The following is a 22807-nucleotide window of genomic DNA, read 5'->3' on the forward strand; positions in this document are numbered from 1 at the left end:
TAACTACTAGATAAATGCCGCACACATCAGTCTTGGATACATTACTCAATCTTCACACGCTTGGATGCTTCTGCAATGCCTTCACATTGCAATTTCATCTTTTCAGTCATAGCTTTCCCCTCCATTAGCCTGGCTGTCTGGGGAAGCTCCCATTTCTGCTCTCTGTTCATCAGCTCAGCTCAAAGACTTCGCCTCCCGATAGGAGTGTCTGGTCCTGCTGTGCTGCTTGACTGCGGCAGTCAGAATAAGTACAAGTCAAATATATGCATCTTCTTGCTTGTCTGAATTTGTCTGGTTTCAACTTTCAGCCCCTAGAACATCTTCTGCCATCGGGGTTGTCCTTGACTACTTGCAGGACATGCTAAGTCCTTTTTCAGCCTCTTCTGGGATTAAAAAATAGATTTCTCTCCAGAAGCATCCTGTGGTAAAAACACCTCTTCCAGTTATTTCACGAGGCTCATGGCTTTTCTCCTATTTATTTCCAGTTTTCCAATATCTTTCTTATGTGTCAACATCAGCATGGAGTAAGATACCATAGCAGCCTTCTACCTGCTTTCTCATTCAAGATTGTTCTGATAATTACGTTAGGTACAAGAGTCGGTAGGCACTTGCATTTTGCTGATGATGAGTAGGGGCCTCATTTCCTTCTCAGAGATGTCTCTTTCCAAGGCCAAAAATGTCTCTGTCCTGTAAATAGTTCCTTTATTTTGGCTTTCAAATATGTTGTCTCACCTTGGCTCTCCTGAAATGCATACTGTTTTCTTGCAAAATGTACCCAAGCAATCCGGATTGCTCTGTATCAGTATGCTGCCTGTTAAATTTATCAATTCCCTTGATCTTGGTCACCAGAAAACTCTTAAGTGATAATTTCAAAGGACTTTTTCTTGACATAAGTAAAATACTTATATCAGATTCCCAGGGGACCATGCTAAATCCAGAATTGTTAGGCAGTATTTACATGTTTGCGTGTATATTTGAGACCCCTCGCTCTACTGGGCTTAACTCTGCTCAAGAGTCTTGTATGGAGCTGGTATTGTCCTTGCTTCTTTATCAAAACCTCATGTGATACCAAATCAAATGCTTTTCTGAAGTCAGCATTTTCTGAATACAGCAAATTATTACACCAATGTTATTGTTGGTATCACTGAAAATATCAAGATGGCAAATTTATTCTCCTCTAATCCACACTGATTTGCCAAATTCTATTCCCCATCTTTCATTCCTGATGAATTGTATTCTGTATGAGCCATTTTATTATTGTGCTAGAAAGCAAGGTTGGGTTGATAGTCTTATAATTACTTAGATTGTCCTCTTGATTCTTTCAAAATATTGGTACATTTCTTGGTTAAGTTTGACTGTCCAAGGTTATTGGAAATCAAGATCAATCATGTGTAAAGCTCTTTGCACAGCTCTCTAAAAGGTCTTTTTTCTTTAAAAGATGCCATTACCTAGACTCGTTAATTTTGAAGTGCAACTGCTGTTTAACCTTTCGTTTAATATTTGCGGGGATGGAAAAGCTCATCACCACATGATACGTTTCCCCAAAATAGAACAGAAGTGTTTATTAGAGGTGTCTGCTTTTCCTGAATCATGGTCAACACCTCTACCGTTTTCCAGCTGATCAACGTAAATTTGAATTTTTCTTTTCTTCCCAATATGCTCAAAGTCCACCTCTTCTACAGCCTACAGATTTGTCTACAACTGTTACTGCTTTCTGACCATTCCCAAGCTTTTCTATGTATCCACACCTACCAGCTTTCCTGTTCTTCTCATAGCAGTGTTTTTTGAATATACTATCCAGCTATGACAAATGGCCCATGCTTCCCTGCGGGGCTGTCGGCATGGAGGCTTCTCTGTGCTGCAGGTCTGTGACCTCGCGGTTATCGCTCTTTTCTGTTTACATCCTTCCTTCTGTTCTAGCTCACTGTTTTCACCTGTGTTAAAACCATTAGATATTGTCTAAACTCTTCAATGCACACACAATGTCTCTTCATATATTCCTGCTTTGGCTTTTCTTCTGTTTGCTTCTCAGAAACGTGAAGAGCTGCCATGATCACCATTTCTTAATGCCGTAAGCATTTCCTCTTAGTGTAGCACAATGATGTCCCATGTAGAAGTCTTGGCCAAATGTAGTCACCCTCCTCAAGATGAGGGAACCCACACAGCCAGCTCTGTCAAGTTGAATCCTGGCCCAGGGTAACTGCTCTTTCAGCACATCTCATCCTCAGGTGTTCATTCAACAGTCCCTCCAGGGGTAAAGCCTTCTGCATTCATGTCCTGCCAAATTTTCAGCTCTTTCTTTGGGGATCTGCTGATTCCTTGCAGAGCAGGAATCAGGGGGTTGAGGAAGCCTGCAATGAAAGTGAGATGCGATTACCACTCTACCCATGAGAGAAGCAATGGCATGGGGATACATTGCAGATAGCCTGACAGAAACCAGCCTGAGAACATTTTTCAGGGAGTAGCAGCCTGAAATGAGCAGAATTTGAAAAATGCACTTGTTCTAAGTACGTGTCCTGGTGGAAATAACTGTTCTCAGTGAAAGCATTGAAAACGAGCCACATGACATTTCATAGCAGCCAGGTGCCTGATGCCAGACACAATTAGTGTCTGGACAGCTTGTTTTACCTGGAGAGTCTGGCTGATGAGAATTCACAGTCTACCTAAAGCATGTCCTGTCATTCTTTGTTTGGAAACAGCCGTTTGAAAGCAGCTTGCCCTATGAGCTCTTGCATCCTTTTTACCCTTCCCATCAGGAGTGCCATAAGGCTCACTGCTTTAGCCCACAAAAAAATGACCTTCCGGGCCAACCCTCAAGGTCTCATTGCTCCAAGTTTATTTTGGTTTCTTCACTTTTAATGACCTGAGGAGGATTCAGTGAGTTAGTAATTTAATTTAAAGGAAGCTGAAAACATCAGCAGCATCTTGGAATGTGCTGAGCTCAGCATAGTTTGGCAGGGAAAAACACTTCCTTCACATGCATGCTTCCTAACCAGGAGCACCAGACCCAACTTCTGCTCAACTCCTGCCAGCACAGCTGTTGGACCCACCCTGCCCTGATTTACATGTATCTGCTCCGGGATGATATCACCTATTGCTTCCACTTGGGATGATGAGCTTGGGAGCTCATCAGCTGCAGCTGGGGTACAGGCTGTTGTTTAAGTCCCATTGCCCTGGATGGCTGTTAGTAATGTAGGGTATTGGTATGACTACTGGCATAGCATGGTTAAGTGTTGAGCCCACAGAGGTTGTTTTAACTGCTTTGTACCAAGAAGAATTGCGTGTTCCAATTGTTGCCCTCTAACAGCATCAGAGAAGGTCACTGTTTTACTGCTGCAGTATGTAAGTACCTACAATCATCTCAAAAGTAGTTCTGCTACTGCTATGAAATATTTAGAGCAAACTCTTGTGTAGAGCCTCTGTGCTGAGAATGTATCATGACATGTTCCCTCTCGCATCATCTCTATCTTTCAAAAAAGTAATTAATTAATTAACCTTTTGGCTTTCCTTGATGGTATCAGCTCAACTAGAAAAGATGATGGCTGTGCACTTTATATACTCTGTGTGGATCTGGAGAGCTGTGCAGTCTCTAGGGGACTGTGATTATTTTAGCTTGCTGCACAACTAACTAGCTTTTTGAAGTGAGCCAGAGGCAGATCAGGTTTAAGATGAACATACTCTGACAGTTTTCTCCCCAGAAGCTGTCATCCTTTAATGGAGTGTGAAGAAATGGCAGCAGAGCCATTAGTCAGGTTGGTTACATGTATCTGCAGTTGGGAGCCCTGGGGATTTTGTATCTGCTTCATTTCTAAAACACCCGCTGGTGTCATGGCGTTTCCACCCCAGTGCAGGGGCAGCAGAAACCTGGCTCTGGTCTGCCTGTGGCAATTGAGAAAGTTGATGAGAGAGTGTGAATGTGATACAATGAGTTAAACTGTGTGTGGAGTGAATGTGATGCAATGAGTTAAACCAGTGCCCTTGCTCAGAGATGTGTCTGTCAGTAATAGCTTCACACTTGCATTGGTTTATTTGTTTTAACCCACCCGGGTGCCCCCCTCCTCCCCCCCCCAACGCGTAGAGAGTTGGAGAGGGGATTTGTTTGGGGGTTTTTTGTTGCAAGGATAGTGCTTGTGTCACAGCAGGTCTGTTGGCACCCTTGAGCAGGAGAGGGTAAGGTCTGTGTCTGTAGGCTTTCATACCATGGGTTATAGGTTTCCAGCTAAGTCTGTGATATGTCCTCTGCTGCAAAGGTATTTAGGCAGATATACCTCAGAACTTCGCATCAGTCAGTTTAGTCAGGCAGAAGTAACAAGGAATCTTTAATGCTGAGATCTAAAGCTTCATCTAAATCCTTTACACAGCTGAAATCACAGAAGATGTAATTCAGCACAACCCTACTGATTTCCTAGTTTTAGTTATACATGAGTAATTACAACACAAATACCTGGGCCAGGAAATACTCTTGTTTCTGCTGAAGTCCAGGGGTTGCGGAACCATAAACACAGTGTGTGTTAGGCTGGTGTGTCTCGGCTCTGGGCTTCAAAGCAGGAGGTGATTTCCTGCTTGCATTTCACAGGCTGCAAAACCATCTTATGGCCGCAATAAAAACAAAGGAGAGGAATTTTATTCTAACACAATAAAGTCATTGTCATGCATGACCTCCATGTGGGGGGTGGAACATACCCACCGCACAATGACCCATGTAGGAAATCGGGCAGGACTTGAAGGTGGTGGTGCAGACGATGAGTTATGCTCTAGTCCCTCTGTGCTATGAATGAATCATGGTGCCTGCAGTGCAGTGGCAGCCTTGGAGGGCTCCTCTCTGCAGAGCACGATGAGGAATCTCTCCTGACTTGCTCATCTGCTTTGACTCACGATTCTTCTCTTTGGCCTGGGTGATGCAGTGTTACCCAAAAAGGTTTGCAGGTAGGATGGGAATCCAAACAAGGAACAAAATAGGTGAAAAAGGTTCTCCTGCACAGCAGGCAAAGTAGAGAATAGTATCACAGCAGCTGGGAGTGATTCCAAGCTCTCCCTGTGACATTTCAACACTCAGTGACAGGAGGGAGGTGAATCCTTTCACTGCTCTTTCCCTTGGCTGTCTCAAGGTGGCAACTACCAGCGTGTACTCATTAGCAGTGCTCAGAACATCACAGCAGTGTCTCTGTGATAAGATGAGTGCCTATGGTAATGTGCATTTTCCATGGGTCATTTTCTGTTTGCTTTGGAGCAGGTTACCATTTTAAACAAGAGGCTGAAGCCTTAGGCTGTTGTAAATGAGAGGTTTGCCACCAAGTGAAACAGTTGCTGCCCATCATTGCCTGCAATGTTCTTGTTGGGGTATGGGTTAACGTCTGCTACAAGACCACTAGCACTTGTCTCTAAAGTTTGTTTGCAGTAGGAGGGCACTATACTGGCTAGTAATTTATTAGAGAAGTGACAAAAGCAAGGATCCTGAGTAAAACATACAGCTGTCTGTAGAGGCAGAGCTCAGTTAGGGATGGTGCTGGGCGTCCTGTAGCTGTGGGTTACCTTCGATACCATTACACCACGTCAAAGCTGAAGGATTTCCATATTTACTAGCATTTATAGTGTACATTTCCCTGCTGCATAAACAAAGTAAGTTTATTTGACTGCAGGCATAGAAAACACAGCTGGTGCCTTTCTAGGGCATTGGTCTCCATACCCGGGTATGTGCTGGTGGAGAACAAGAGTAGTTGGAAGGTGTTTTCTATGGAGGGAAAGTTTACAGTGAATTATGGGGAAGTTTTATGATCTGTGAGCAAAAAGGAAATATGGTAGCTCTGTACAAATCCCTATCAAACACATATAGGTTCAAGTCCTTTGTGCTGATAAAGGAGTGCTAACATTGTGGCTTGTCCCACAAACCCATTTGTGACAGTGTAATGGAAATCATGTCCGCCTGTGTTTCTACCCATGCTTCTGATGCACTTGCTGGGCTCGCCCACCCTTCTTGCCTTCATTTGTTGACCGATATCCCTGATGTTTCTCTTGGCTCCCTATGCTGAAGGTTTGATATTACAGTCAAAGACTTGGAGTGTTTTGGTTACTAACTGATGGTAACTGCTAAAGGTGAGAGCAGTGAGTTATGAAATTTCATAATACCACTGTCATGGTAAATAACCCCTCAGGTTTTGTAGCTGCTTTCTCTTCTCAAACCTCTTATAAAAATGTAGCGTGGTATAGACAAGGATCTCATACAGATGTCTCTGCACTGGAACAAAGTCACCCTTGAATAGCCCATAGAAGCTTTACTGCTGTAAATATCTGGTCCAAGAGAACAGGTAGGCAGAATTCCTTCCATGTACCCTTTCTAAGGGTACATCCCCTTATATTGTGCTGTCTGTTAGTATTTTTTTGGTACTCAAATATGAAATCTAAATTCTGTTTTCGAAAAGTGCAGAACAGCTTAGGGTGAGGTTGAAAAGGCACAGAGGTTATAGCTGAGAGGCTGTGAAGGCCAGATTGACATGAAAAAAAGCCTGCCTGTCTGCAGACAGGAGAGCACAGGGTGCTGGCTTCTGCTGCGACCCTCGTGCTACCTGGGACTGTTGCGTCCTTTGAGAGCACGAGCCCATTAAACTCAGTGCCTGTGGTTTGGGTTGTCAAGCCAGAGGCTCTCTCTAGGAATTTAGATGGCTGTTTTGAGAAATAAATCTTCAATGAAAAAAATTCCTTATGTCTGCTGCAGGTGATGTTGTGCCTCTATTTCTATATTTTTGTTTAAGTACTGTGTTTTGACCTGCTGGAATGCTACTGATTAAAACCAGTCCAGCACTATGTCAAGGGACTTATCGGCTTTGTCCATTGTGGGGAGAAAAGAGACACCAGTGACAGAGAAGGCAAGAAGTGCTGTGGGAGGGTCAGTGCCTGTGTCAGAAATGGGTGGTGAAAATGGAGCTATTTTATCTGGGAATGAACAAATTGGATCACGGGTATTTCCTACTCTTCAAGTGTTGTCATGGGCAGGATATTCTCTTAGAGCCCTTGGAGGGTTTTGGACTGCTCTGCAGTAATGAGCCAGAGATTAACTTTGGGCTGAGGTGATTGTCACTTCACAGCATCAGTTTAATGTGGTCTGGAAAGATCTTGTCTTGTTAGCCTTTGCTAGCAGCTTCTCTTTCTCTGATAATGATGAAGATGGAGCTACGATAGAAACCACAGCCCCAAATGTGAAATATGGTGGGAATTGAGAAACTGCTTTTTTTTTTTTTTTTATTATTCAATCACAGCTTTAATTTGGCAGATGTTCATTACAGAAAGTGAGGAGCCTCTTGAAATCATAGATTCAGATAGTAGTAGTACTCTATGTTAGAGTGATTCCTCTGGCCTCAATCAGGAATCACAAATACTGGATGAAAGCTAAATGACTCTGTGTACTTCCAAGAGCTTAAACCCTGAGATGTGGAGGAGCAGTTTCTCAGGGAAGGCTAAACAGGCTTTCCAGACACATGTAGCATCGTTTTTTATCAGTCCACTGCTCTGTGTTACCCAACTACAATGGGTGTCTGCAGGACATCTCTACTCGTCAGAGGCTGCATCAAGTCATCGTTGCTGCACACCACACTGCTCTAAAAAGATAAAGTTGGCAAAGCATGAGGGAAAGGTAATTTTTTTTTTACCTTACATTTATAAAGAGAAGAGTGAAGTTGGAGAACTGCACTGAGAAATCCAATTCTTCATGGAGAGCATGAGACACTCAAACTAATATAGGGTTTTCTTTATATCTCGCTCCCTCCTTTGTGGTGCAGTAGAGCAGAAGGAACAGTGTGATATTAGTCTGTTGGTAAAATGAAATGGGCTTTTTAGACTGCCCAGTCCACCCTAGACTCGCTTCATTTAAGGTGTCACAAGTGAGGAAGCAGCACAATCCAGCACTGCAGGAAATGGGGGTGTAAATGTTCCAGAATGACTCAACTTTTCTGTTGTTAGCAGTTCAGCAGTGATAGGAAGTGGAACTAGATGGGGCTTGAGTGGGTTGGAAATATATTGGATGAAGAATGTGTCAGTGTCTCAGTTAATCAGTGCCTTTCAAGGAAGATGCCCTGCAAGACTGCTGTGGCTGTTGCTGTTGTCCAGTGGAACATTTTTAATCTTTACTGGGCAGACCAAGTCTACCACTTGACAGGTTGGTGGTCGCTTAAGATACTGGATTAACTGCTGGCCACCAGCTAATTCCTTCCAGGCACTGAGTGGTTTTCCCTAGAGTCGCTACAGCTTGGTTGGGAAGATACATCAGTTTATCCATCTCCTTGTTGCATTTTCCCTTTCCTACCCACCACTAGTGTGGAGGTGAGGAGGAGAAGGGGCAGAGGTAGGGGAGTATCCATTAAGGTGACTATGTGTTGTGTCAGATGAAGGAGCGAGGCACAAGCATGCAGCTGGTCTCATCTTGATAGATGGGTGGCTTCTGATTTCCCTGAATGCCATCAGTGCAGCCTTGCTGGGACTTATTACTGTATTGCTTTTCCCAAACCAGAGCCAGCCTCCTGTGCAGTGCTGAGTAGGACTAGTCATACACATGTGGTGTATCTGTCTTGCTCTTGGTGGCAGTGATTACTGGAGAATAAAATGAGTTCTTGCCTCACAAGGGAAGTCTATGGAGCTGTCATTTCAAGCCTGCTGGAGATGCTGTGCCTGTTTTTTTTTTTTTTTTCCATTAAAAAATGTGCTTTGCTGAAGTGAAAATACTGCCAAAACAGCAACTTCAGTTGAGTTTCTCTGCAGAGGCTTCTTTTGTTTGGTTGTTTTTTTGCTTGAGTTCCATGATAGATTTTTGTTTAATTCTGTTATAGAAGATTTCAGTTGTTATTGTTGAGGTCTCCATGAGCGCGTGATGGTGCAGATATCGTGTAGCTTTGGTGCACATAAAATGATGAAATTTTACAGAAAAATAAACAAACAAGATGAGCCCAAACCAGAATTTTGACATACAAAATAGCTGCAAAGTTTTCCTTCCATTTTGCAGGAGTTATCACAATTAACTTTGTGCTGACACCTGAAAGAGTAAGACTTCGCTGCCTGAATTTGGTCCCATGTAGTAACCTGAGATAGAATGTCATAGTGAGCTTTTCATTGCAGTCCCTGGTAGCAAATCTGAAGACAACATGTGTGAGAAGACTCATATTAATGCACATCTGGAGTGCAGAGGCTCAGCCTGACTCTCCCATCTGGGCAGCAGAGCGGACCCGTGTCGGAGCAGGAGCCTGTGCTTGAAGCCAGGAACCAGATTTGTAGGAGAAACCAGACCTGGAGCCCCTTTGGTTTCCCTGGCAGGTTGTGAGCGGGGCTGCTCTCAGCAAACCCAGAATGGAAAGGGTCTGGAGCCCAGGAGAGCAAGGCCATGGGTTTGAATGGCTGTTGCTCTCAGCTCATGCTGTAGAGGTTCCAACAGCTCAGGAGCTGTTGCAGGCTGGATGTTCAGGAAAACATGACCTGGCTGCGTTGACGTGCACTGCTCCACGTGCTTCACCATCATGCATAACAGCAGAGAAGCTCTTTTGTGCTGAAAGGAATATATACATATGATGGGCCGAGTGGCATAAGGGTTGAGTTAGGAGGGCAGTGTTATCTTTGTGAGGCAGAGAACAGCTTCCTAATTGAGTATGAGTAATCCCTTTAATAATAAAGAACAGCACCAGCCCTTCTGTGTGAGCCAGGTGTATTTACAGAACAACTTGTGGAGATTTTTATTACATGGTATTGACATCACTTTTCTTTGTGGGGACTCCAATGACTACAAGTCTGACCACTGTTGTGTCATGCGGAGAGCAAAAGGGAAGGAAGATTCCCTTTCAAAATCCATTATGGAAAAGCTGACAAAAACTTAAAAAATGTCATTGGTTTCATGTCCTTTCATTGTGTGTTCATTGTATGCTTCATCATATGGGAGAGATGAAAGTAACAGCCCTTAAAACACTGCAGGTCTCCTGTACTGCAGTGGGGGGTTTCTGATCCCAGAGGGCTGTGGAGTGTGATGATTCAATTTGTTGTCCATTCAGACCCAGATGTTGCTTTTTTCTATATTTGTGGGGAAAAGAAAACATGTTTGTGAGGGAAGAAAAAATGTTCTTGGGACTGCAGAGCTTAGGAGTATGTAAAGAATTAGAAGAGAAAGTAAACCGTATGCGAGGTGCAGCATCAGAATGTGGTCACTGGCTGTCACACAAACACACCTAACAGCACAGTGAGATGTAGCTGGGTGTTTGAAAACAAAATTCCTAGTTTTATAAAACTCCTTCAAACCTTCACTTTTTTCCTATTTTGTACCAAAAATGTTATTTCTACTCTATAAATAAACCTAAAACAAGTGAAGAAAATACTAATGGAAACAAAACTTTTTTTTTTTTTTTGACTGAAGGAACAGTAATGCTGGTGCCTATATAGAAAAGTACATTTTGATGAATAGGTAAGACAGCAGTCCTGACTGTACTGAAATTGTGAGTTTTGCTTGGTTTAGAAAGTTTCTGAAGGTACCTTTTAAACGCTGGTGCTGAAGGGAGCATGGGAGATGGAGATAGTCCAGATAGGTGACATTTTCTCTGTCTTCTCATGTTCCCACCCTCTGCTCTTGCTGGCTCCCATACACGCACACACGTTTCCCTTGCAATTCAGAACTGTAACAGGCGTGGACTGCAGCAAAGCAATTTCATAACTTCCCACTGTAGCAGTAAATACTAAAGCCTCTGCTCTTCTGCATGGCAAAGGAACAATTTCCCCTGAATCAGTGTCAACAGACTTTGACTAGATTTTCCTTGTGACGTATCTGTGCTATCTCAGCATAAGTTTAATATCTCTATCTTATGTCCAGGGGCTGCTTCTGCCCTGCTCTGAATCTCATTGGTGGGGTTCAGTCAAGCTCTGTGCCTTCACGGTAAACCAGGATGACAACATGGTTTTGAAGGATGCTGTAAGGCAGAATCAACTAATGCTCACACAGTGTACTGGCAGGCAAAGGAGGTGGATCAGGATCACATGTGTTTTGACTGCAGTTTATAACGTGTTCTCTTTGATTCATATTTATCCTTTTTGAAATGACAGGACAGGGAAGAATATGTTCCTGTCCCTATTGAAACAAGGCAAATTAAAGTTGGACGTCAGGTAGGGACACAGGTGACTTGGTCAGAACCTCTAGGCTCTCACCCATATATTTGCAAAATACAGCAGTATTTAAATCACTGGATTCTGTGGTGCCTTTAGAGGCAGCAGTTGAAGGCTTGAGCTGTAAATAGTGGCCAAATTCTGAAGGTTTCCACCCGCAGATAAAAACATCTTTTGACTTGAGTAAGTTTTGCTTGTAAAGCTATGTATAGTCTATACCTACTGAAGTACTAATTCTGGTAAACACTGAGCCAGGCCTGGCTAGTGGGTGTTCATTTGCAGCGTGAACCTGGCATCGTATCTAGAAAGTCTGAGTCAGAAACTTACCCTGTTTTTTCCATTGGGTTGATAGCAGCTCTTTATTAAGATGGTGCATTCATTTCTTTGGAGTCATGATGGAATTTTGATAGAATTAAGAACCCCATTAATATTTATATCTGTGTTACTGGGAGTAAGTACATTTATTTTAACTTGAGCTGCAAATAATTTAGTCCTTTGTAATTACAGTACTGCTATTAAGTATTCATAAGGCTGTACAATATAGTGTCACAGGAAACCTATTTTAATTTAGTGGCAAGTCAATGTTTTAATTTTGTGTAAAAACAGAAACTCATTCACCAAGCATTTTTGCTTGGTTTTTTTTACAAGCCTTTTATTTTTCATTTATTTCTAGAAACAAGACTATTTCAGCTGTGAGAGTCTTTGGTAATACATAGAGATGGGTCTGTCTAAGGTCATTGGGAGTTTTACCTTGCAGAAGGACAGGATGGTTTGACCAAGGGTATTTATGAGTGTGCCCTTCCCACATCAGCACCCAGAGCTCACTGGGTGCAGCATGGCATGCTCTGGGCACTGGTATAATGCTTTGGGTTCATTTCTTTTTCTACTAATCTACATTAATCTACATAATCTACTAATTATTTTTCTACTAAGTCATTTGTAGTACCTAAAGGAAAGATGTTGCTAGTATTTGGGGCAGCACTACACAGAATGGGACCTTTCAACCAGTAACACAGGGTGTCTGCAGAGGGCTGTGATAAATACAGTCTTTGATGTGGTATGCATGGTATCATCTGACTTTTGCCTATGCTTTTTCTCCTCACCCCTGTGGAAACCGGGTATTTGACCAGAAGAGTCTTTTCTCTGTGCTGGTGTAGTGGTCCTTGCAGTAGTTTGCTACCTTGCTGCAGTTGAAATAATCCTTTGGGAATCTCGATTCCAGAAGTTCCCAGGAGAAGTGATGACCATGGAGTGTGTTAGAGGTTGATCTTAGCTTTCAGGTGAAGACTTGGAAGCTCATAAGAGGGGGAACTTTTGTTTTCAGTAGAGCCACTGTCCCGCTAGGACCTTGAAGCATTCTGTTAGCCCTAAGTTATGTATGTGTTGTATATACAACCACAAAGGGTTGTCTATCACTTCAGCTTGATTTTATGTGTCCAGGCATGAGCCTTAGTGTTGTGAGGTACAAATATGCCAGGGTAGATAACAGAAAACTGTGTTGTGACAGCTCTGCAATGGTATGACTTCATTTGACATGTCTACAAGACTTCTGTTTGCAAGAGAAGCCAGGACAGAGAAGCAAAATTCAGCATATGGGAGTTTTCACTGGGCAAATGTGCATCTGTGAGAGAGATCCTGTAGCTTATAACTGTCCTTTCTAATTCTCTCCACTGCAGGACGAGGTCTCTTCTATGGACATTGAACTCCCAGCTACCTATGCCTATTGCCTGTGATGGAAGAACTTGATGTTAATGTGAGGTAGGGTAAACTACATGGCTCCTCCTGTACCTTGTCTTGTCACTAGTGAGCTGCAGGGGGGCAGCAGCTGTGTGGGTGTTTGCAAAGCTACAGGATGCTATATTCTGTTTGTCTGTAGATGAGGGTTTCTACTCATGCAGCAATGCCTGCTTTGGGGTGTCCTGTAGCTTCTGTGAGGATGTAGTGTCGTCCTGTTGTTTGTGTAAATGTCAGATGTGACCCACCAAACCCACTTCACACAAGGACATCAAACTTGGGACTAAACCCATGCTGCTGGCCCAAACACAGGAGGAAGCAGTATTTCAGTTGCACTAACTCTGTGGAAACGTACACCTCTCTGCTTAAAAACCACTCGGGGAGTATCTGTTTGATGTCTCAGGTTTTTATTGTGGGGAGTAGTTCTTCACTCTTCCCCTTTGTGGACCCTCAGGTGGCAAAAACATGGGGAAATGTCTTGGAGAAAATTGCTCCGACAGAGGCAGATTCAATTTACACACTTGGGTCTTGCAAGAAGCCTTTCCCTAAGGCGTTACTGAACAGAGATCAGCAGGAAGTGCTGTACAGAAAAAGGGGGACAGGGTCTTGCACCTCAAAAAGGATCTTGTCGTGCCACCCTGTCCCCATAGCTTTCTAGCTCTTGGGCTTTCAGGTTGGGATGTGTCTCTGTGCAAGCCACAACCCATTTTCCCCAGCTGCATGCACAGAGTGAGATAATACATTTTTCAAAGGCAATTTCTATTGTTAATGAGCCTCCTCAGAGTGCTGTACTATCAGAGAGAACATCTCTGGTCTTCATTCACCTTCTCAAGTGTCAGGGAAGTCACCAGCAACTCCAGGTCGCTGCTTAATGCACACTTAGCAGGTCACATTTGTAACCTGGTAATCAACGCTGAGAGGTAATGTGTTTTGCTTAATGAAATTCGTCTTGCCTTTTTAATACCAGAAGTGTAGTTAAATGTGTAGGCTACTGCTGTTTTTCTGTAAAGGGAAGTAAGGTGCTGATACCAGGCAATATTCCCTACAATATTTTCCTGCCTGTGAAGACACTAGGAAAAAAATCTTCCATTTCTTATGGTGGTGAAAAAAATTCCCCACTATACATTGCATCATTTATAGAAGGAAAATGTCAGCTCATAAACGCCAAGGAACACAGAGAAACTGGCTCAGCGAGTGCCTGAACCACAAGTGCCTGGGCACAGGAAGGCTGTACTGGAGGGGAAGTGTGACATTATATTTATCTTATCCTTTTTTCAGTAATGTGTCATTTGCCACACACGGAGACAGACATTGAGTAGGTCTGACTAAGCATGGGTGTTTTGAAGTGATTTGTTGGAGTTTTGTCATTCACTGTTTGTAGGAACCAACAGATCATTCTGTTTCGTCTTATTTTTTAAATTTAATTTTAATTAAAACTTTCATTTCAAATTAGTTTTTTATTTGTACCCAATTTCAATATAATTAATATTAATAATATAATTATATATTATGTTTATAAATATTTATATTTATGATTATATATTAATATAATATAATTAATAATATCATATCATATAATTGGGTCCAAAACCCACCCAAGCAAAAACCCTACTCTTCCCGCAATCTCCAAAACCCAAACCCAAATAAAGCTGATTCCTATCAGAGTTCGTCTTTCTCTTCTGATACTTTCCTGTATGTGATGTAACCTGAATTCAATGAGAAGTGCTTGGGAGGAAGGGGTTTGGGAGCTCCAGGAGCGCATGGGCAGAGCTGCAGGGAGGTTTCCTTCGGGAAAATGCCAGTTGCACAAGCCTGTAGAAAGGTGTTTTGGAGAGAGTTTCCTCAAGAGACTCTTGTCTCCTGGAGACCGCTTAGTGTGGCCTGACCCTGACAGGGCAGCGGAAGGACCTCTGAGGAGGAAATCCTTGTTTGGTGAGTTATTTCCTCTGACTTCCCATTTAGATGTTAAAAGAAGAAACACAAGGTGTTCCTAGGAATCAGGTGGCAGAAAACCCATGGGAATTTGAAAGCTCTCGTGAATCACTATAGATTCACTGTTCCTGAGCTGTTTGATCAAACACTGTGGTCAGATCTCACTTTGTTATACTTCAGGAATGTCTTCTGTTCTTTTGTTCCTAGGGCTTTTCCTGAGCTGAACTAAGGCACTCCTTCATTCTGTGTGATTGGTTGCATAAGCTGACTTTGTGGTAGGCACATGGTTTTGTTTTGACTCCACACTTTCCAAACCAGGAATTTTGGGGTTTGAGAGCTTTGCTATCAGACACCAGTAAGTAGCTAAAGTTTCTCCTTTATCTGCCCTAATTCCAGCTTTTTTTGCTGAGATGTGAAAAGCCAAATGTTTTCTGTCAAAGCAAGGACCTTCTATGTGTTGTTTTCCAGAGCTGTATGTGGTGAGCCTGAGAGGTGGGAGCACTGGGGTTCTGCCTCCCCATCCCTATGGGGCTCAGGGATGCTCCAGTGGGAAGGCTGCACGAGAAGGGAGCAAAGCTTGGGGAAATGGGAGATGTTTTGACAACATGAGGACAACAGTGGGCTGGGAGGAGAGTGGGGATGGGTTGACTTTGTTTAGAGCTGAGCCCTGTGGAACAGCAACATTTGGAGCAGCAAGTTCCACAGTTGTCCTGCTCCAGCCAACTGAGATGGCCATGGCCACAGAGCTCCTGCCCTTGACAGGTTTTGATGAGGTGCCTCAGAGGATGACAAGTGATGAGTGGCTTTACATCTCCGTAGCTACCTGAAGCATTGCAGGCAGCTTCAACTGTACAAATGTTTTATTTCTGTGGAAAGAATTGGTTATGAATTTTGCAAAAAGTTATGAGGTTGGAGACGCATTCCTGGAAAGTTTAGACAGTCTGTGCGTTAGAGCTTGTATTTATCATAGCCAAGGGGGTGGCAGACCTCATTTTCTTTAATTCTAGAGTAGAAAAATAAATGGCCTTGCACGTATTTGATCTATATTTTATGTAATTTTTAATTTTGTGTGACTTGGTGATTGTTATTGGACACATTTATTATAGGCAATAGGCTAATGAGATACTGTCAAGTGGTTTGGAATGAAAACTCTAACACTGGAATTGGTTAGAGTATGGGGAGGGGGCGCGTGTGTGTGTGTAAGCTATTCCCTTTATTCTCTTCATTTCCAACACCTTTATAAAGCTATTAGCTGGGCACACTACAAACAAGAGTGCAGCAGTCCTTCCTCCTGACCAGTTGTAGCACAGTAGGCACATGGTGAACTGAAGGCTGTTTGCTGCTGATGCCGTTCACCAAAGGGCAGGAGCTCCTGCAGATTCCTTCACTGCTACCTTCACTGGCACAAACCCCTTCCTCCATCTGAAGGTTGTGATGTAGCACTTGGAATCTTCTCTTTGGAGCCAGAGCTGGCACAAGCGTTTTAGCAAGCAGGCTGCTGCCCTGCCTGCTCATGACAAGGTGTTTCTTGTAAATCTGTACAAACCTTCAAAACATGTTTGCATTTCTCTTTTTCAGTTTTTCTGTTTTTTAGTGCATTAAGACAATTTCACTTTCACACAAACAGAAGGATTTTGACAGCCTCAGAGAAAGTGGAAAAAGGTTGAATCTCTTTGAGCACAAAAGGAAAATACAGAGATGGTTCAGCTACAGTTTGTTCCACTGCGCCTACACTTGCATTTCAGTGCAGAACAGCAGTAAGGTGAATCTCCCAGTCATCCCCACACATTGTCCATCAGTTCAGATCACATAGCACTTAGAAAGGAGACTTGAAAACTACATTCCTCTTGGAAGACACTAAACCAGCAGCCCTGCATCACACACTCTGCAGTCCACAATGAGAACTAAAGGTTTTGAAGCATGGGCTCAAACTGTGCAGCTTCCACATTCAGGCATGGTGGGGATATTCAGGCAGGAGTCTGGGCTAAATCTGAAAATCCAAGTATCTCCCCATGTCCTGCATAGAGTGGAGAAGTAGGGGCCACAATACCAACTGCTTTGATCTGCTCCTGTTGTGCCAAATGACCAGAGAAAATAGACATAGTTTCTGTGTACAGAAGTTACCTGGGAGTCTGTGGACTTGTTTCTCTGTGTACAAAGCAGGTAGGTGGCTCTTGCAGAGTGTGGACAGGTACATAACAACTCTGCCCTTGAAAACTGAGAGGATTTCTGTGTACCAAGAAGGGCACCTGCAGACCTTGCTTGAGCAATCCAAACAGGGATGGACTCTGCTTCTCTTGGGCCCTTGCCAGTGTAGATAGCAAATGTGCTGTTCACAGGGACTGAGCAATGGCCTCACTAAAGACTATTAAAGTCTTCATAGACCTTTGGTAAGACTGTTATCTTGTCACTATGGAGCATTTGCTGTAGCCAGGAATAATGTAAAGCTTCCTATTGGCATTCCAGCCTCCTTTTATCACATGGCAGATCAATCTGACTACATTGCTGGGAGCACAGGTGACTCGAATCCACACCAGTTCTGAATGGTGTGGTTTGGCATTCTTATGCGTTTTCCCTTCTTTGAGCTCCAGCACTCCTTGCGCATTCATTCATTCATCCCACTGCTATGGGTGCTGCATGGCAAGCCCAGCATTTCTAGCTCCTGGTCTGCCTCAGAGATGCTCTGCTGGCACTTTGAAAACCATTGACTTGAATTTTTGCAAGAGCTTTGGCACAGAAATGCTCTGGTGTCATTTACAGCAGTGCAACAGGTTGGGAAGTTGCAGTTATTAATGACAGGCAGTTTGAACATTTCTCAGACTGCAAACTGATTTTCATGCTCTGGCTGATGTTTCCATTGGGCAAGCACCCTACTATTGCATGCTAAATATTGACTGCAAAATTGTGCTTGAGGCAGCTTTTAAAATACGTTTCTGTTCACAATTTAACCCCAAAGGCTGTGCTCTGGGCTCTGAGAACTGGGCTGTTTTCCACATCCTCGCACCAAACTCTTTGTGTAGGTCTGTGGCAAATCTTCAAGACTGACTGATTCTCCCCACTGTGACAAATGGAGTCCCATATGAGCTCCAGCACGAGCAGCCCTTGTTGCTCTTAGCTGGGAGGGGAGAAGTAGAAGAGCAGCTGCCTGGTGTTTAAAGCCAGGACTGGGCAAGGAGAGCTGTGGTTGTGCTGGCTGGAGCCATTCTCAAGCTCTTGGGCAACAAGGAGAAACCTCTCCTATTTGAGTGGGTACTTCTGAGTGTGGGCAGAGCTGTTCTGTGTGCTTCACGCTGTATGAAGGTTTGTTGCTTCCTCAGGTGTTGGGGAGAGGCTGTTATGCTCTTGTGAAATAAGCTTTTGGTGAAAAAATCATGAGATGTTTCAGTGCAAGTAAATAGCTTTTATAAAAGGCTTTTCATTGCAGCTGTTGGTGAAGGCAGACTCCCCTTTGCTAAATCAACTGTGGAGAAACAATGTATTATTTGAATTTGTCACAACAGTAATTGCTTTTTATTTTTAAGCTGAGCCCCCAAACCAGCAGAATTTTAGATTGATGTTAATTGCTTCCAAACTTGGCTTTATCAGCTTTAGTTTTCTCAGTTTGTTGCTGAAGGTGTTTTTGTGCCTTGAACTACTCTGGAAAACACAGAGCCCTCCAGCAGTACTGCGTGGGGTTCATTAATCTTGTCTTGACTTTGAGAAATGAGAAGCAAGGTGGGGGAACAAGGAATCAAATCGGTTGAATTAGTTGTGTTTGTTTGGAAGCAAAAATATTCCATTATTTACCCTAGCTGCTGTTCCCAAAGCCCTCATACAGAGGCATAGTAAACATTATTTCTGACAACAGACCTTCTCAATTATATGCCCTCTTGAATCAAGTTGTATGTTGGAGTGAGTCCCAAATCCAGAGCCCTGCCTGTTGGCCCAAGATACCTTTTCTCCATGGACATCAAGAAGCGGTGCTGTTGATGGCTGACTCTAAGATGGGTTTGTTACCTAAAGCTGGTACACTGGCAGGATGGCTGGCTGCAGAAAAAGGCAGAGGTCTTGGGTATCTTCTCCCCATCCAAACCTGGGGAAAACAGGAGCAATAGTAAGCAATGAGAGAGAGATGGAGCAAAAGAGTCATATCCCTGAAATCCCAGAAGAAGCTAAGGGATGTCCTGGGAGAGGAGTTGGAGTGTGCTCTGGTCCCCACTTCCTTAAGACATTGGCAGCCAGCAATGAGGACTGAGGGGGGTGAGGACTGAGCTGTGAGGCAGGACAGGCAGAAAACTGGGCTAAAAGCAGAGGTGGGCATTTGGGCAAGGAGGAGGCTGTGCTGAGTGGTTGGAACAAAATAAGTGTCTGGTTGAATGGCCCAAAGTGTAGAAAACGGAAGGATTTAATGAAAGAGCTTGTGTGCTCTGAGTGCCCTGCCAGTGGAGGTTCATGGAAAGCAAATAACTTAAGATTCCTGCAGCAGGTTGCAATGTAAGTGTTTATTCTCATGTATACACAAGCTCTTTACAAAACTTGTCCAGCTTCTACACTTTGCATAATTAAATCATTGTTTATCTCGATTTCTTTGATCACATTTCTGTTAGGTGAGAAATACCAGGCTAAAATGTCATTTAACAAGCCAAAATCAGCCTACAACACTGTTCTTTTCCTAGTCCCATTTCTAAGGGAAGATCAGCTCTAGTCCTCCTGTAATACCTGCAGTGTCCATCCAGAAAGGTATTTGCTCATGCACTTCTGTGGAGACAGCGATACTGATTGAGAAGATTTTCTACAGAGTCCTGTCTCCTCTGCCTGCATCCCCCAGGCAGGAATGGTGCAGTGATCAGAGGAGCACGTAGATGACGGCTCTGTGTTTTTGTCCCTAGGTATACAAGTGGTATGATGTCTTGTTCTGCTTGCTGAGCTGATGTGGATGAGTGCATCTACTTCCGAGCGTAATGGCAGGCAGAACACACAGTGCCAGAAAAGAGTGAAGTAAAACCCTACAGATCTCTTATGAGACAAAACTTAACAGTATTGATTTATATCAGCTGTAGGTATGGCCATGTGTAAACTGTGCTGTTGAGCAAAATGACCCATTTTATAAGCAGCCATTTGAAAGGTGGCTGGTTGCTGGGTTTGTTTAGAATCATAGAACAGTTAGGGTTGGAAAGGCCCTTAAGGACATCCAGTTCCAACCCCCCTGCCATGGGCAGGGACACCTCACACTAAACCATGTCACCCAAGGCTCTGTCCAACCTGGCCTTGAACACGACGAGGGATGGAGCATTCACAGCTTCCCTGGGCAGCCCATTCCAGTGCCTCACCACCCTAACAGTAAAGAATTTCTTCTTTATATCCAATCTAAACTTACGCTGTTTAAGTTTTAACCCATTACCCCTTGTCCTGTCACTGCAGTCCCTGATGAAGAGTCCCTCCGCAGCATCCTTATAGGCCCCCTTCAAATGCTGCAAGTTTAGCCTTTGCAAGTCCTGCAAGGGCAAGTAGGTACTAGTCCATGAGCTGGGAGCACTAAAACATGGGGCATTTCAGAACCTGTAGCTGTAGACTTTGCAGAGTGTTTCCCATGTGCTGACAATGGGTGCAAGAAGAGGGGTGAAGCAGGAGGGCGCAGGGAAGCAAAGCATGGTGTGAGGGCTCACTTTTGTATTCCTGTGCTACCAATGAAAAATCCTCAGTATCCGAAATGCCCTGCAAAAGAAGTTCTCTGTGCTGAATGCTCTCTGCAGCCCAGGCACCACTCAGCGGGAGGAGTAGCAGTTACCAGCCTGGGTGCTTCTCATATTGTTCAACTTTTTTCTCAGTTTCTAGGGAAACACTTTATAGCACTATATTTATCGGAACATCTTTCCAAACACCTCCGCCAACACTTAATTAATGGAATTTTTAAGCCTGGCTCCAGCTTCTGCAAATTAACAGTGTGCTCCTTTATGGCAGCTGTGGAGCAAATGGGACATATATGCTCTCTGAAATAAGTTAGAGGGTGCAAAGGGGCAGCTCCACCATTTGTCTCCATGTGCTGATCCTCCCCAGGGACGTAAGGTTGTCATGCAGCCTGCAATGTTTCACTCTGCTTTTATTAGTGTGCCCTGAGGAGTCTGCACAGATGAAAATGCCCTTGTCAAAGAGTTAGGCCATAAAAATTAACTTTTTGGTGTATTTCAGCTTCTGGGAATGCTGTCCTGGGAATAGGGCTGCAATGCTGAGAGTTCCACTGAGCTGTTACCTGCTGCAGATCCTGCTGCGATAGTGTGTGCAGCTGCAGAATGAGCCATTCACTGTTTGGGAAAGAGCATTTCTACTATCTCAGATATGAAAGGTGTTGCAGCAAATCATTTTGTACTGTTTACTTGGCCTGTTTCTAGGACCTGCTATCAAGTAGTGTAAATGGCTGTTGATAGACTATTACCCTGGAGCAGAGTGCATCTATGACACAGATAATAAATGTGCTCCTTTTCTTAGTTCAGTCTTTCCACTATTTATTTTGGCCTTACAGTACTGTGGCAATGAAACATCAGCGATGGGACTCCTTAGTCTGGGAAACAGTCGGAGGTCTGAACCTCAGTCGCTGGCTGAACTTGCTTGCCCCGTTGCCCCGTCTGTTAACCAAGGACTTGCCATCCTGTGTCTTGTGTCTGCCTCCCAAAGACAGAACACTAAGGAAAAGTATATGTTGTCTGAACACGCACTTTGCCATCTGATGAACAGGGACCCTGTGGAGATGAAGCTTTTGGGGAGTCTTGGGTGTTTGGTGTGAATCCATTGTAGGGAAGGTCATTAAAGAAAGGGTCAAAAAGGAAGACTCCAACTTGAGGCATGCTGAAAAATGTAGCAAAGCAATCGGTTCCTCATCCTATGGAGAGACAAGGTGGCATTAGTACTGTGAACTGCTGGGATTACATTGCAAAGAGACAATTTCAGTCCTTGCGCTTGTATCCCTCCGTACAACCTAAGCTACTAGAGGCCAAGCTACCTTTAAGCACCTGCATGGTGGAGAGGTGAAGGGTCTGCCTGTTGCAGGTGACTTTTTGTGGTTCATGAAGTTTGTACTCTGAAACGTTGAAAGCTTAGTATGACCTTATCCAGTTCAAGTCCTTCCCAGGATATGATCCGTGGACTACAGGGAGAATTTAATCTCACGCTTGACAGATGCCCTTCTACTTCTCACATTTGAGGAACGGTAAATTTGGAAACTTATATATATATATGTATATATGTGTATATATATATCTCCTTGCAGAAAAAAAGGCATTTGAAACAGAATATCAACACTGGAGAGGGCCACTGGAGACAGATGCTGGGTTTCCGGCTCTCTGCTGGTATACCTGTGATAAATGGCCCAACAGCTGACCTTTCTATTGCATGTTGGCATTGCTATAAGCTCAGTGAGGAGTGAAGGAGAAAGAAAAGGGCCCTGTTTGCTTCTAGGGAGGGATGGGGTGAGCTATCCTTCTGTTGATGGGTCAGAGTGAAGGAGAGAGAATTGAGCAGGGCCTTTCCCTTCCTGCGGCACATAAGCTTGTGCCTACGTGAGAGCAGAGGAAAACTCATGGCTGTTTTGGGGTCATACCTGTCTTGTCAACTGCCTTAGGTTGGGCACTTACAGTTCATCTCTAACTGTGGCTCTTGTGTGTAGGCACAGAGTATTGCCACCTAACAGCAGGCAGATTTTCCTTGCTTTTTCAATGACCCTAAAGCTTTAATGCACTCAGTATCTGCTTGTTTGTTTGCTAAGTGACTTTCACAGCCCAAGCACCCTCCCTATGGGAATATTGGGTCACTGTTCCAGCAGGGTACCAGATAGAGGTAAGAGCAGACTCCACTGGGTACAGTGCTGAACAAGAGCATGTCGTTTAAAAGAAGTTGGTTCCAGATGTCAGATATGTGTAAACACATTACTTCAGTTGGTCCCCTGTTTCTTAGCCTAATCTGGAAAATCATCCGAGCTCCCAGTTGGCTCCTAGAGCTCAGATTGTTATTTTCCATCTCTGTATCTCCAGAGTTCTATCTATTGGCA

General features: G+C 43.7%; 1 protein-coding gene across 1 annotated transcript in view; it reads left to right on the forward strand.

The window, feature by feature from the left end:
- HTR4 (5-hydroxytryptamine receptor 4) overlaps positions 1 to 22807 on the forward strand; it is a gene marked incomplete at both ends in the record, with an annotated part of 129754 nt that overhangs the window by 24062 nt on the left and 82885 nt on the right. Inside the window, 2 exon segments of the mRNA XM_080626923.1 lie at positions 12798 to 12820; positions 12824 to 12879. Of these exon segments, the coding sequence (XP_080483049.1) occupies positions 12798 to 12820; positions 12824 to 12879 (79 nt within the window).

This window comes from Psittacula echo, assembly GCF_963264785.1.
Source record: "Psittacula echo genome assembly, chromosome: 11".
Lineage (NCBI taxonomy): Eukaryota > Metazoa > Chordata > Aves > Psittaciformes > Psittacidae > Psittacula > Psittacula echo.